Source organism: Harpia harpyja, chromosome 12 (genome assembly GCF_026419915.1).
Source record: "Harpia harpyja isolate bHarHar1 chromosome 12, bHarHar1 primary haplotype, whole genome shotgun sequence".
In the NCBI taxonomy this organism is placed as follows: domain Eukaryota; kingdom Metazoa; phylum Chordata; class Aves; order Accipitriformes; family Accipitridae; genus Harpia; species Harpia harpyja.
The window spans coordinates 8750518-8765912 of record NC_068951.1 but is presented as its reverse complement, the minus strand read 5'-3'; the positions used below and the strand labels follow the sequence as shown (position 1 = coordinate 8765912).

The 15395-nt window shown below is 43.4% G+C and overlaps 1 protein-coding gene across 1 annotated transcript; it reads left to right on the top strand.

Moving 5' to 3' along the window:
- The first annotated feature begins 290 nt into the window (after positions 1–290).
- LOC128149525 (3 beta-hydroxysteroid dehydrogenase type 7-like) lies at positions 291–15120 on the top strand. Its single transcript, XM_052804834.1, is given in 6 exon segments — positions 291–530; positions 4484–4639; positions 7582–7690; positions 11904–12003; positions 12901–13063; positions 14095–15120. Coding segments are annotated over 6 exon segments (1176 nt in total). The 5' UTR covers positions 291–322; the 3' UTR covers positions 14535–15120.
- Positions 15121–15395: the final 275 nt, after the last annotated feature.

Below are 15395 nucleotides of genomic sequence, written 5' to 3'. Positions count from 1 at the left end.
AACTCGGCCCGTGGGAAAGGGCTGTCCAGGGCAGAAAACTTCTGGCATCAAAATTTTGGACTGCGACTAGCCGCATACCAAGGCAATCTCGAAGTGCCCTGCTGATCATGGGCTACCGTGGTAGAAGGGAAAGGCTGAGTCAGAGAGCCCAGAATTGGTCTGTATGCAGCACTGGTATGTCTGTGGCAGCACTTGTGTGGCTGCCAATGAAAACCTGATTTATATATAACTGGATGGAGTTAATGTTCAGCCAGCAACTTTATATGACAGTTAAACTTTAGACTTAGTTCAGAAAACACATGGGCTGAAAGATTAACAGTGCATGTTAGGATCTTGGCAGCAACCTTCTCTCTACTCCTCAACCACAAAAACATCTTCAGAAATGGATACAGCCTGGGTGTACCTGGTGACAGGACGATGTGGTTTTATTGGGGAGAAGATCGCAGAGCTGTTGTCTCAACAAGACTACATCAAAGAAGTCAGAGTTTTTGATTCAGCAGCAAGAGAAGTAGAAGAAAAATTCACCACAGGTAAGAAAAGGGCATCAGCTTCTACTTAGCAGCCATAACCCTCCCTTTCAAGACAGCTGGTATTATGTTGGAGATTCCACCGTTACAGGCGTGGGGTAGGAACCTGGATTAAACAGACTGGATGAAGAATAACTTCCGCTCAGAGAGGTTTTTCAGCATAGGACTAAATCAAAGCAAAAAAAGATCCATAGTGTGTAACCCCAAGAGATACATCACAAGGTGGATCTAAGTCCCCACTCAGGGATCAGTTGTAAGGAGCAACACGCACACCAAGTACCTGACATGGGAACTTGGCTACCCAGTTTCTTCTGCTCAACCAGTCTGACTAACAGCAAAGGGACAAAAAAACGTGCTCCTGAACTGCTCTCCAACCAGTTACCAATTCTGAGAAAAATAACCAGCAAACCCTGACAAGCTCAGCATCTGCTGCAGATATTGTGAAATAAATTACTGAAAGAATTGAGAGAAACCTATTGTAGCCTTACTGTGCTGTACATAAAAAAGGAAGAGGTGAGTCTCAATAAACACACTCAAAGATACTAAATCAATCCATTTGATCATATTCTGAGACCTGCCTTCTGATGTTTCATCAGGGTTGATTACAGTGAGATATGCTGGGGAAAAACAACCCGTTTTACCGGATTTGAGAATACCCAAGCAAAACAAGCCAATGCAGCTCAAGGTGCTCTGTGCAGTTCATGGTGGGCTGGGTCCCCCTCTCTCTGACTGCCCAAACCTTCAGCCTGCTTGGAACGAGAGAGGAAAACACAATAAGGGAGTTCCTATGTATTAGGAGATACCAATAGAAAGGAGATGATACACTTAAAGCAAGTTAAAAGATTCCCAGGGAAATATCACTATCGGAAACTGTCCCTAGGCAGATGAACTCACCAGACTGGTTTCCCAGGCTTCAGGTAGCCCATTGCCTTAAAAGCACCCATAACTGAAAAAAAACCAAACCCGATTAAACCTTAAGGAGCTGCCATAATCCCTGCTCCAGAAGAGGTCTGTGGCCTAACACTGCAGCAAATACAGAAAAATGAGGCAGAAGCAGCCCTGAGAGGCCATCCCAGCTCCCTCCCACAACATTGCTTTCACCTCAAGGCAGAACCAGCTTGGCCACGGACCTTCCTGACAGATGTTTTTCTATGCTGTCCCCAGGCCACCTCAGGCAGCCAATTTCTGCACTGTCAGGCCATTACTATTGGTACAGTCTAATCTGCAATTTAAGTCCTCGATTTCTCATCTAACCTTACAGGTAGAATAAGCAAGTTAATACTGTCATTTTTTCACAACAACCTTCATGATTTGAAAACCACCTCCTTCCACTCCATACTATTTTCTTCTTTAGGCTAAAACAGCTCTCATGCGGTCCTCTCTCCTCTGCAGCTCACGGTTTCTGTGTCTCAGGGCATTGGTGTTGCTCTCTTCTGCAAGAGGGGCACCGAGGTTAGGACAGAGAGGCCAGCTGTGGCCTTCCCAATGCTGAGTAAAGCTGATGGATTTATTTCTCCTGTCCTGCGAACTATTCTCCTATTTGTACCTGTCAGCACAATTACACCCTTTTCACAGTTGCAAGACACTGCTGACAGGCAATAGCTCCTGAGCTGCCCTGGCCCAATTTAATTCTTTCATGAAGACCCGCTGCCTCTTCCCTACTAAGGCCAACAACTTCTCTTTGTCCCTGTCAAATTTCACCTTTTTTTTTTTTTTCCAGACTCTATTAGTTACATTCAGCTCGTATTCTAATCCTCCAGTGTACTTCAAGTCCCTCCCAGTCTGACGTTATCTGCTGATTTAATGAACAAATCTGCCAGATTCTTGATGAAAACAATAAAATAAAGACTCAAATACAGCAATAAGCCCTGGAGAGCCCCAGGGCAGCCACCTACCACAGCTGGCAATTCCCTGGGAACTGTAATTCAGCCAGCTTTGTGCTCACCCTAATGCGGCTTACTTAAACCATGTTTTACTGACTGGCTTATGAGAATGACACAGAGTTGCCAAAGCCCCTCTAAAATCAAGATAGATGACATGGACCTGTTCCACAATATCCGTATAGCCTGTTAACTTGTCATAAGAACAAAGGAGATTTATCTGACTTGATTTGTTCTTGACAAATCCATGTCAGCTGCTTCTATTCTCCTTATTATCCCACAGGTGCTCACAAACATATTGTTTAAGTGTGTGTTCCTGAATTTCCTGGGGTTGAAATCAAGCTGTTCTGTAATTTCCTGGCTCTTCTTTACCTCCTTTCTAAGCACAGGTGTTTCATTTGCTCTACTGCAGTCTTCCAGTGCCTCCAAAAGTTCTTCAAAGTAGCTGATAATGCAATAAAGCTGCAGTCACATCTATCACCTCTTTAGTAGCCCTGGATAAAGCTCATCAGGCCTTATCAATTTGAAAATTTCTCATGGTTGCCTTGTATCCTCCCTGGTTTTGGCTGAGCTCTCATCATTCTCTTGCTGGTCTTAATTGCACCAGCTGCCTTAAGACAGGTGATGCAAAAGAGACTATTTAACACTTCAATCTGACAGGTTACAGGCTTTCCCTCACCACTAAGTAGCAGCAAAACCCAACCATAAGGCTGCTGATATTCTGCTCCACTTTCAGCACTAGCAAAGACTTTCCACAGGAGCATCCTTCTCTGCACTCTGGTCCTCCAGGCAAGTGTATTACCTCTTCTATGTGGACAATGCCTTCTTTCTTTTCCGCCCTCTAGTCTCACTGAATCAACTCTGTGCTTTAATATTAAATTAATTTAATATTAAAACTCCTGTGAGCTAGTCCACCAAATCTGGGTTATGCTAGTTAAGAAATCAGCTTGACCCTTTTGTAAAACTTCTGCCTCTTCCTACATCCCATGCTTCTTAGCAAATGTTCAGCTGGCTGACCTCCTACCTTGAATTTTGTCCCCCCTTTGAGTTCATGAGGAATAACCCTGTTCTTTTGTCACCTTGACACGGTAGTTTTTCACTGAGTGTTTCCATATCATCCTACTTCCACAGCTGGAGTCACACACCCTTTCCTGAGCTGCTCATGTGTATGATCCTTCAGAAATCACTACCTGGATCCCTGGCTCCATGGGGCTCTCCAGGAAGCTGCCAGCCCAGGGCAGAGGAGACATCTCCTTCCCAGAGCAATCCTGCTGCTGCTGTCTGGCTTATTACAAAATCCCCGAGAAGTACAGTTTCCTAACCCAGCTTCTTGCTGGCTTATTCCCAAATACAGACAAGGAAAAAGGGAAAAATCCTACTTAAATGTTACAACACTTTTCAAAGCAAGAAAATCAGCAGTAGATGCTAACAGTAGCCACATATGGAACTGCTATTTTGAAGGAGAAGGAGGGGGGGGAAGATGGTGGGACACCCCCCCCTCCTTCTGAAAGGCTTCAACGGAGGAATTTTCTATGAAACTTCTTAACCTGTTACATTATTTTCCCTTCCCATCTATAGTATTTGCAATTTAAATAAAGCTCTGTGCAATGTCCCTTGAACTTGCCTGGTGTTATTCCCAGCAAGCTCTAAAAACCTTCTGTCTGAAGAAAATTGTCCAGCACAGCTTCATTCATTCACATGTGCTAGAGCAAGTCCTGTAACCAGCTGCAGCTCTGGGCCAACAGCCTCCTCTTCTCGCTCAGCACTATCTTTGGATGCATGCTAGAGATTTGCAACAACAGACATAGCTATTCTGACCCACAGTTGATGCAAACTGGCAAAGTGCTGTGCTGAATTAAACTGGATGTAGATCCGGCTTCTTGGGGTTCAAAAATAGGGATGTATTTTCCGCTAGTGTGATGTATTCAAATGGCATAGTCGTTAGTTAGAGTGTGCTTCAGCTTGCCCTGCAGAGAAGAAAGCTTTCCAAGCAGGATCCTCATTCTGTGAGAAGGTGAGGATGCTGATTTGTACTTTTTTTTCCCCTGCATCTCTGGTTATATTATTTTTCTTCAGCTACCACTCATGTGACAGTGATGAAAGGAGACATTTGAGACTACAATCTGCTCCTTGCTGCCATGCAGGGAGTTCACGTGGTTATTCACACAGCTGCTATTGTGGACTACAGAAACAGTGTGCCCTTTTGGGAAATGAGAGCTGGCAGCGTTGGGGGTAGGCTCTTTAAAACAAGCAATTAAATACAGCCTTAAATTCACATGCCTTGGTGTAGCCATACAAGAGGCTACAAACAAGCATATTCTCTCTGATTTAGTGCTCCCTTGTCCCCTGAATTCCACACACACCACTGCTACAAGATGAGAAATGTGCCTGGGACCTTTCCTTTTCAGCGGGGAAGTATCTGTCTTCGTCCCTCTGTCCTTGCTCAGGGCAGGCCATGCTGCTCCTCTCCAGTGCTAAAATTTCATCTCAGAAAGTCAAATCTGGACCCAGTTATTATGTAGTTATTCTGGTCAAGGGTTTAACTTTCATTAATGGTACTGAGGTGATTCAGAACATGCCTATAGTGGTAAGAACCTGTTTAGTATGTGACAAGGACAGCAATTAAAAGTTAATTCCTATTCTAGTTAGCTTATAGCTTTCCCAGGGATTTCCAGGGAGAAAAATCTACACTATATACCAGTGCAAGACTATACCAGTTAAACTGCATCTATGCTATTAAGGGAGTGATGTTATTTTAATTATAGTCAGAGTTCACAACTATTACATGTCTACAAGCCACACATAACTGAGAGCTCCACAACACTTTCTTCCTATCACCAAGAGCTGATTTCATGTTGGGTGCAAGATCTGCTTAAAGAAAATTTGTTCATAAATCTAGGAAATAAGCACAGGCTATAAAAATAATGAAATCCCTATTACAGCAGCAATTCCAATGGCACCTCAGGCTGTTAGCTACTAAAATAGTTGTTAACCACAAGGAAGGAATTTTATGTATTTTATATATATATATATATATATATATCTCAAACTCGATTACTGCTTAGGGCTCCTACTATTTGCTGGTGCATTCAAGGGCAACATTTAAATTCCATCCTTCTTTTCATTGCTGTAGTTGTTTTCAAAACCAGATGCTTTTAAGACCCTGTATTGTGCATGTGTACGGAGAATACTGAGAGCCTGAGGGTTCCTGCTGCCTTTTAATGGCTTTGTGAGATCTTCTTCTTCATTGTCTGTTTGCTATGAGCAAGGTACTTTAGCATAGTGAGGTTTTTACAGATAGCAGAGAACACTGGGCAACTCCCCTATTCAGCAAACCAAACCTCTTGCAGATGGTTGCGACATTCCCAGAAAACCACACATGCAAAGTTTTTTCCAATGTGACTGGTGACTGAGTGCCTCTTTGAGGAGCACGGTTTGAGATGTCTTAACAGGAGCCTTATTTTCAGACAAACTGTTCTGCATTTCCACCTCCCCTTGGATGGCTTCATGTAGACCTCCCTAAAATAAGGCTGCTATACTCACTAGGACTTCTCAAAATCTTGAATTGGGAGATTAGTCTAAAGGTTTCTATTAAAACCATAGCAGGTAAAAGAATAAAAATGAACTGTATTTGATACCTGCTGTAGACTTCATGGGAAAAAAAAAAGGGTCAGGACAGGTCAACTATATAATCCTCTAGCTGGCTCCGCTGTGTAACTCAGGCCACAGAAATTCATCCAATTACTGCCTTAAGCCCAACAATTTGTGGCTAAATTGGACTATGCCTTTTCAAAAGACTTGTTGCCTAGAATTAAGGGCTGCAAGTTAATAGGCTATCTATCATGTCTTTCAGCAAGCCATAGCAAATGCTGAAGAGTATTAGTGTGGCTATGGTTAATTACCATTTCTGGCAAAAATTTACGTCTTCTGCTTTGATTCTCTCCTCTGTTTCAACCACTGGTTGCTGAATCCTGTTATAGTCTTGTTGACTAGATTGAAGACCCCTCTTCTACAAGAATTATTTTTTCCATCTAGTTACTTAAAGACTTTTTAATCTGCTTTTTGTTAAGCTGAATGGATTTTAACGCAGCTGTTTCCAGCGATGTTTCTTAACAAGGGTTCTCAGTTAACTTTACATATTGCGATAGGCTCATGGAGAAGTAAATTGATTCTCTTCCACCAGGTCTTCATATTGATTCACGCCCTCTGAAATTATCCTAAGCTCAGGATTTCCTTGGTAATTTCAGATTATGCCCTTAACAACAAACAAAGAGAACAGAGACATTGCAAGCCTGCCCCACACAAGATCTGCAGCAAAGCTCAGGGGCAGAGCCTGATTAGCCAGGTATAAATAGCATGGAGATTTCCAGAAACCAACCCTATGAGTGGCTTCCTTTAAGATCTGCCTTATCAGATTTGAAGGCCCTCAGTATGCAACCATGGTTATGCTGTTGTCACGGAGGTTCTCATAGCATCAACTTGAATCAAAATCACGATGAATGCAAAAACCATCCCTGGAAGAGTCATAAATCATTTAAACCTACCCCTTTCCCCCAAACCCCAAGCAAACAAAAACCACACACACTGACCTACAAGTTCAGCCAGGACAACTTTTCTTAAACCAAACCATGCTTCAGATTCACCTGGATTTCATGTGGGCTTGTAAGCTGCCCACACTATTTTATTCAAAATTCTGCAGCTATCAAGAATCTGTTGCAATGATTTTCACCCTATAGTCATCCTGCAGAACTTCTATAGAGCAATATATGCAACTAAACCACCAATCCTTTTGCCAGAAAGCTGCAATTCACGATTTGACAGTCTGCCCATGAATCAAAAAAGATGGAAAATGTGGAGTTTTGCTCTGCCGAGTTGTCAGCTTCCTTTTTGTTAGCAACTATTAAGTCCAAGTTAAGTCAGTTGTCAATAGCCACAGAGGTTAAGTCACATTACAGCGATAGATGTAACTACTACTCTTGTGTTATAAACCATCCATTCCTGTGCAAACATACCTGAGGAACTGCAGCCTCGACCTGTGGCTTTACATATTTTCAGCCATAAAAAAGATGGATCTGTTCCAAGTCAGAATCCCAAGCCAGGAAATCTCTTTTGATTTGCACAACAGGAATCAAAGCAAGGTGGTTAATGTTTGTCCTTCCTAACCTGCCCCACAGGTACTGAAAATGTGTCAAGGGCCTGCTGTGTCCTGAACATCCCATATGTTGTTTACACAAGCTCCATGGCTGCAGTGGGACCCAATACATCGCATAAGCCCATGTTCAGGTAAGGCTAAACAAATCTTCTCCGTCACTCTGGATTTCCGGTTAAATAGCAATGAAACTGCAACCAGCTGGAGATTTTTGCCGTGCCTACAAAGGAGAAGATATGTGTTCCCCTTCCTGTCTATTATTCTCCTCTTTCTTGAAAATTCTTCTTTGCTGCTTTTCACTTTCAGGTACAACATCTCTTCCCAACCTAAACTTGACCATTAGTGGATACCACTGATTGAAAGAGTTGGTTGAGAGATGCATGACCCAACTGCATGTCCAGGCTGTCCCCTGTATGTACAGCCCTGCTCCTCTAAGCCCTAAAATCAGTTTCAGGTAAGGTCTCAGATGTTTCAGGTTTGTTATATGGTCAAGTAGTATCCTGCTGTTGGGTCTGAGTCTTTGCTCTCCCCTCACACTGAGTCAATCCAAAGGGCAGGTGATGCTCTACTTTTACCAACCCACTCTCCCTCCTCTTCTCAGCTCCATAGTGAACTGCTAGCAAGCCTGTACCCAGCTCCTATTATCAAATGTGGTCAAACGTATACAGACTATTTTAGCACTATCTCAGAAGAAAGTTAGTTGGCCACATAGTCTTAGGGGACAGATGCATGTGGTGAGAAGTTGCCCTGCAGTATTCATGTGTAGTTACACTCTTCTGTGACCTGGATCTGACCTGTAAATTGCACCCTTCTATCGCTCAAAATCTTTTTTCCTGGCAATATACTTAAGAGGTCTAACTCCTGGACTTTACGCTTTCGGACATTATGCTCAACCCATCTCTTCTGTATGTGGCTCCTATGAGGCTGAGCCACAGACCCAGAAGAAGCAGAGCTTTAGAAAACCTCCTGTGGCAAAGGTGGGATTTGGAGCAATACAAAGACAGTGGTCAAAATTACGATTTGGAGGGTTTTCTTGCTTACAGATCTTTGATATCTCGAACTGACTTTCACAATCAACTGACGCTCCTGCTCAGGACTCAGCATCTGCATACCTTCTGTATTCATGGGGCCAACAGTACTTGCAGTGCCTTGAGAACAGGGCTGATATTTCTGAAGACCAGGATCTGAAGTTTTACGTTAAATTCGAAGTCAAGTAGAGATAGTTGCAGTCTGATACGTACCATTGTAAGGCTCCTTGCTGATTTCAAGCATGGTTGTAGCCATACAGACTGCTCAAACCATGGAAACTTGTGTGCAAGGGGAACTGGCTCAAAGTCAAGTTTTGCCTCTATAGGCAGCTGGTCTAGCCACAGCTGGCTTCAGTCATTTGGCTCTAGAAATCTGAGCCCAGCTAGAAAAAGCTGCTTAAGACATAACTTAAAGTGACTTATAAGCCTAAATTTCATACTCACAAGTAAGCTAAGGCATAACCTAGTTGTTTTGAGAAGTGTTTAAGCACCCAAATCTGTAGAATAAATGTCTGGCTTATGAAAAAAATCCATGAGCACCAAACCTCAATTGACTTGGGACTGTGAGCACTAGAGGCTCTGTGTCACTGAAAAGCTATGGAATTTGGTCATCAGCACATCTAAATCATTTCTAAAAATGAATGTAGATACAGGCACATCCCTGTTAGTATTTTAGTCCTGCGACTTAAGAGATAGATGTGAATAGATGTCTTGAAAAATCTACCCCAAATCTTGCCCGAGAGGACAGTCCTTTGGCTTGTAATGATGGCACCAACAGGTGCAAGCAAAAACCCATCTGGGCTGGTGCTCACAGAGCTACACATGAACATCCTCTGCTCACCAACTCCCGATCCTTCCCCACCACAAATGCAAACAAAACCATGACCTAGAGCCTTTAACTCATTTTGCAGAACACACTCAGGTTCTCCCATGATGCTGGGAGAAAGCGATCTTCATTCTCCAATGATTTTGATTTTAAACTAAAGGAATTACATAATGCAAAATGAAAGAAGGGTCAGCTCCCCAGTTAAAAGTTACACCACCTGTCTCAATAGGGAGCCCAGCGATGACTGGAAAGCAAAGTAATATGGCTCTGTTTTCCAGACTGAAAGCACAGGTGATGTGGCTTTCCCCTTCCTCCCCATCTCCTCTGTCCCCACCCAATCTGTTCTGCTCTTCTCCCTCACAATCCATGATCCTGCCTGCCTGCCTTTTTCTCTGTCCCCCTTCTCCATCATTCCTCGTATAATTTTATTTAACTCACTTTTACGTGCTTGGGAATTGACACAGACAAAGCATGATTAGTCTCTGGACAGGGTGATGGGTGCAGGGATAATGCTCACACCTCAGCATCCGACAATAATAGAAAATGCCTCTGTCAGTCTCAATCCCTCTGAGACAGCCACCGCTGAGATACCTTCTGACAATGCTGCTCCAGTCTTATTAGCGTTCAGTTATCTGTGATCGTTTTGAAAAGCAAGAGCATTATGCTGAGCTCTTTGTTACTACCAAGCTTCAGAAGGGGTGGGGGAAGGCAAACACGAGCAGAGCTCTGCAGCCCAGGAACAGCAGGCAGGTTTGCCCCTTTGTGAAGCTGCTGCTTTTTAACAGCTTTGCAAGGTAAAAAAAATAAATTTGGATTAAAAAAAGAAAGCAATTAAAACTAGAACTTCTAGATAACCCCCCTAATTGTCTTGGGCCTCTCTTGGGCTTGCAACAAACCATGCACAATCAATCTTTTGTCTTGCTTGTTTTCTGGTTTGTCTCTTGCTCATCACCCGTAAACACAGGGAAGGGGAGGAGGGTTTTGTGATAAAAGCCCAGGGTGTGTGAGGAGGCTGTATTTCTGATGCTCCTAATTTATCTCTGTTGCTGTAGCACAAGAAGGCCCTCATCTCAGCTGGGATATCTGACACACGAGATACTAGACTGCTGAACAGGCAAGAGAAAGGCAACAGTATTATCCACATTTTATACATGGAGAGCTGAGCATAGAAAAGAGTAAGCAAGATGCCCAAGGTCAAACAGGGAGCCCGAGTCAGAGCTTGCTCTCCCAAGGCCCTGTGTTTGACAAAAAGATCTCTGCTGCAGATTTGCTGCATGAACTTGTCACAGGCCACTTAACTCTTCCAAGAGGTACATCTGAGCCCCATCTGCCAAAGGAGTATGATAATTTTTCATTGCCCTGTGTGGGGGTACCCCATGCCTGGCAGAGTCTGGTGTTTGCCTAGGGTGAATTTCTCTAGGAGAGCAAAATATTGAGTAAATTAATTTAAAGATGTGAAGAAAGTCTCCTACAGCATGCAGAGGGAGAGAGCGCCTATTCATGCTAGTCTTGGCAGCAGGGAAGCAAGTGGCCACATCGTATTCAGGGATGGTCCTTCCCAGTGCTTCAAACAAGGTTTCTTCACTCCCCAGCTTCTCCAGAGCCCACTGAATCTGCTTAACTGAATCCTGCCACAGACTAATGTTGATCCAGAACCACTGGGACAAAACACCATCACCCTGGTGGGGAATAGAGCTGCTTTCTTGGTTCTCCTTGGAATTATTTCAGGGCCTGTAAGGCCAGTTAGATGTTAGATCCCATGGGCTTTCCTCCTTGCAGCTGTAAGTTAAGAGGTTGAGGAGTGGGTTGTCTTCCATGGTGGCAACCAAGTGTCCCCAGCATGGCTGCGAGCCCTGCTTGCCCTTAATCACAGGTCCACTTCTTTGCTCTTCCCCTCGAGTGTAATTAGCTAGGGGAGATGAAGGAATAACCCAGCACAAACCAGCTGATTGCATGTCTTCTGGGAGATCACTAGCAGCTGTATTGCATCACCAGCAAATGTCTCCCAACTCTGTAAGAAAATTAAGCAGCAGCTTCTCCTTTTAGTTTATGGCTCATGAGAGGCTTTTCTCGAGCTCTAATGAAAAAATGAAGTAGGATTGCTCTCATTTTCCTGCCCTCCATCTTCCTGTGCTTGTTCCACCTTGTTCAGACACTTGTGAATTGCTTAAAAAGGTAACTCCACTGCCTTCTAATTTGCCTTCCAGGATATCATGTCCTTCAATCACACTATTAGACAAAAAACAAATCCAGCTCTCAGAAATCAAACCACTACCAACATGCAAACCTGCCTATGAACACCCAGAACTGCCTGGTATTTCTTGAGGCTTTATTTCTCCTGTACTGCATCAAGGATCTCAGATTCATATAACTCACAGCCAGTGGTAAGTCCCTGGAGAGCAGGGATTGCAGAGTAAATCACGCTGTGATAAATGTCTCCAAGCCCTGTGCTCTACTCCACAGTCACTCACCATCTCTTACAATCTATTTCAGAGGAAATGAGGACACCAAATACAGCGGGGAAGTGGAGCTGCCTTATGGGAAGACAAAGGCCATGGCAGAAAAACTTGTATTTGAAGCCAATGGAAAAAAGGTACAAAAGCCAATGGTAGTGTCCCTGGTATTACAGCACAGGATGGGTAGAAGGAGAGAGATGGTTAGAAAGACCCCACAACTCATATCTAAGCATGTATCCAACTGCTGCCTTAACTTGATGCATAAACCACGTTGCCCTAAGCTTACCAAAGCCTGATATTCCCACATCGTCAGGAAGCTGCCAAACTCTAACAAGATGAAAGGGTGCTGCCCTTTGAGCCTATGCTTTAACTCCACCAGAAGGAGTGTGACTTTGGAGAGAGCTGTCTTAAATTAGGTCCTAAGAAACCAGGTTCACCTAGTTCATACTGCATAAAGGTGTAACTTTCAGATGTGCCCGAGTAATTTAAGAATCAAAAATATTAGTGTACTCAGAGTCAGCCACCTACCTAAGTTAGCTGGCTAGGCTTTTTAGACTCCCAGTACAGTTAGCAGACAGATGAGTTCTAGAGGATGAAGCAGAATGTAAAAATGAGACTTGCATCTTAAATCACTGCCTGGAGCATCTCTCTCTCTCTCCCAGTTACAGTTGAGGCCAGCCAGCTCAGCTGGCTGCTTCTGGTACCTGATTTTGGTTGTTGCAAATACTCATTTATACATCACAACCGCAGAAGAGTTAATGCCACTAGCACCCTCCATCCAACATCTCTCAGTGAGCACCTCATGGGTGCAGATGTGCTATTAAAAAAAGAAAAAAAAAAAAAAATCAAACTGGGCACTCCTTGCCTTTTTAGGGACCCGAACCTGGCCCTAAGTGTCCAGAGTACCTCTGCAAATGTTGACTCCTCTAGCCCAATATTCCTGGGTTTTGGTTTTATCTGGCAAACCCAATATCACTGCGGAAGATTTCATCTCTGAATCCATCACTTGCTAATATCCCTCCCTGATTTTACAGCTGAGCAACAGTGGCAAACTCACAACCTGCATCATCCGTGCAAACACAGTGTATGGGGAGAAAGCAACATTTCTTCAAGAGTTGTATTCTCTTGCCAGAGCCAGGAATGGTGTGTTGAAATACCTGGAGCCTGAAAACACAGAGTGTAATTAGACATACATGGGTGAGTGAATGACTGATCTCTTTGCATGTGGTGCTACCAGGCTGGTTTAGTCACAGGGGATTTTACACATCAGCTTAACCATAATCTTCCAAGACAGAGAGATGAATATGGTGAATGAGCACAAATATTTTTATAACCACAAAACTTAGACTGGCTAAAAGAATTTTTAAAACAGTTGTTTACATTCTACTCTTTCTCCTGGGAAGGGTTTTCTTTTTTTTCTTCCCCTCAGCATACGAAAAATGTTGTTTAGAAAACTGAAAAAAAAAAAAAAAAAAACCTCAGCAGAAAGGATAGAGATCTAATCTTTCTTTTTCTAGGTAAACATTTCAAGGGATATATGGGGAGAGAAAGAGAAATTCAGGCAATACTTTTAAAATGTTTTTGGTTTGAAAAGACACTCAATGCCTTCTTCATTAGAAGAAATTAAATTAATACTACTTGTAAAATTCCTTGCAAAAAAGGCTGTACTACGTAACTGATTTTAGCAAGCACAAGAAACTACTCACAAAACCTATAGAAAGAGTTTGTTGTGGTGTTGAATGCACTTCAGAGGAGTAAAACTCACCATTAAATCATGCAGGGTTTTAGTCATTTCTGTGCAGCACACTTATATGTCTTTTTCCAAAAGTGCAGATAACAGTAGTTTGAAAATGCTGTTAGAGAAGAATCGGGCCTAGATAAATCAAGTGACTTCTTCAAAGGCTCACAGCAGAGCCAGGAATAAAACCCTCAAGCACTGCCTCCCATTCATCCTGCTCTCACTACAAAACACTGCCCTTTCGCTTCACATGAACCAGTATCACAAGGCACATTAATTGTCCAGCTCAAAGGGGAGACCAAAGGTTTAAAGGATCTTGGAGGTCTGGATTAACTACTCAGTCTCTCTACAGTACAGCTGAGTAACATGATGAGTGCATTCCCTACTTCACAGCACTGAAGCTGGCAGATCCAAGGTACTCATTCTACAGCAAACAGCAAAATTCAGCTCCTCCTGAATACCTGTTTCGCTCCCCCTCCTATTTCTCCAGGGAACATTGCACGGATGCATGTTCTTGCAGCAAGGAACTTGCAGCTGAAACCCGACTTACTCGCAGGACAAGTGTATTATTCCTACGATGACACTCCAACAAGAAAAGCTTTTCTGATCAGGCATCAGCTGTTGTCCTCTATGGACCCCTCAGGGAGACTAGGCTCACACATCCCTTACTGGAAGATGTGGTTAGTGATACAATTGCACAGGATAACCAAGGTCATCTAGTACCCTTTCTGGAAGCCACAGCCTTTCCTAAACTTGCCTTTACTGAACATGATAGTCACCATCTTCTCCTACAAGACAGACAAAGCCTCCAGGCACTTTGGGTACAAACCTCTCTCCACCTGGAAAGAGAGCAAGCACAGATCTGCACGGTGGTTGAAAGCAGCTGCAGGGAACCTGGAACCCCCCCAACTTCATGAAAAGAAGAACTAAGCAGCACGTCTGGGGCAAGGAGAGACCTTATCACACCAGTTATGTGCACACAGATGCAGGGCTTGCTGGCCTCACTCATTCCCACAATGCCACCACTGCGCGGGGATCACTTGTGAGAACGAGAGAGACAGGTTCAGATGAGAGATTGCGCACAGAAAACACCTTTTTGATAAAATTAGTTAACCAGTTTTGTTCCACAGCCTGACAAGCCTCCATCTCTTTCCATACTCAGCAAATGGACCTCTCCCTTGCCATGGCCTTGGGCAGCTGGTGGGATGGCTGTACGTGGCTCATACACTCAAAGGGTCTTCAGTGATAATTTTGGGGAAGACAAGGAAATCCCAGCAAGTTCTTGCTCTGTTTTAGGGTTTAATAAAAGAAAAAAAAAATTCCCTTTTCCAGAGCTACCTTTTTCAAGATGCTTTCTGTTATTTTTAACATGTGGAATATTATATCTGTTTTGAAATATCCCTGTAAAAAGAAACTTCCAATCTCTTGTGCTAACAATGTGTAGGCTGACTGACTTTCTAATTGTATGGATGGATAACTGATGTCTACAAGCTTAGAGTGGGATTCATATAGTTTGTAACTCCTTTTACCTCACAGCACTCTAGCAGCAAAGCAAAACAAATTAAAGCCCACGTTCAGCCGCCACACTGGCAGACAGCAACTTCAGTGAAGGCCTTAGGGGCTGCGTTTATGCTAAATAATGTCTGAACTTCAGGAGGAAGAGGTCATTTCAACTCATTCCATAGCACGGGAGCTACACAGGCCATCCGGGAGCAGTATTTCACAGATGATATTTTCCTAACACAGACGGGGCAGGAACTTCCAGAAGATTCACAACAAAAACTGTGGTTT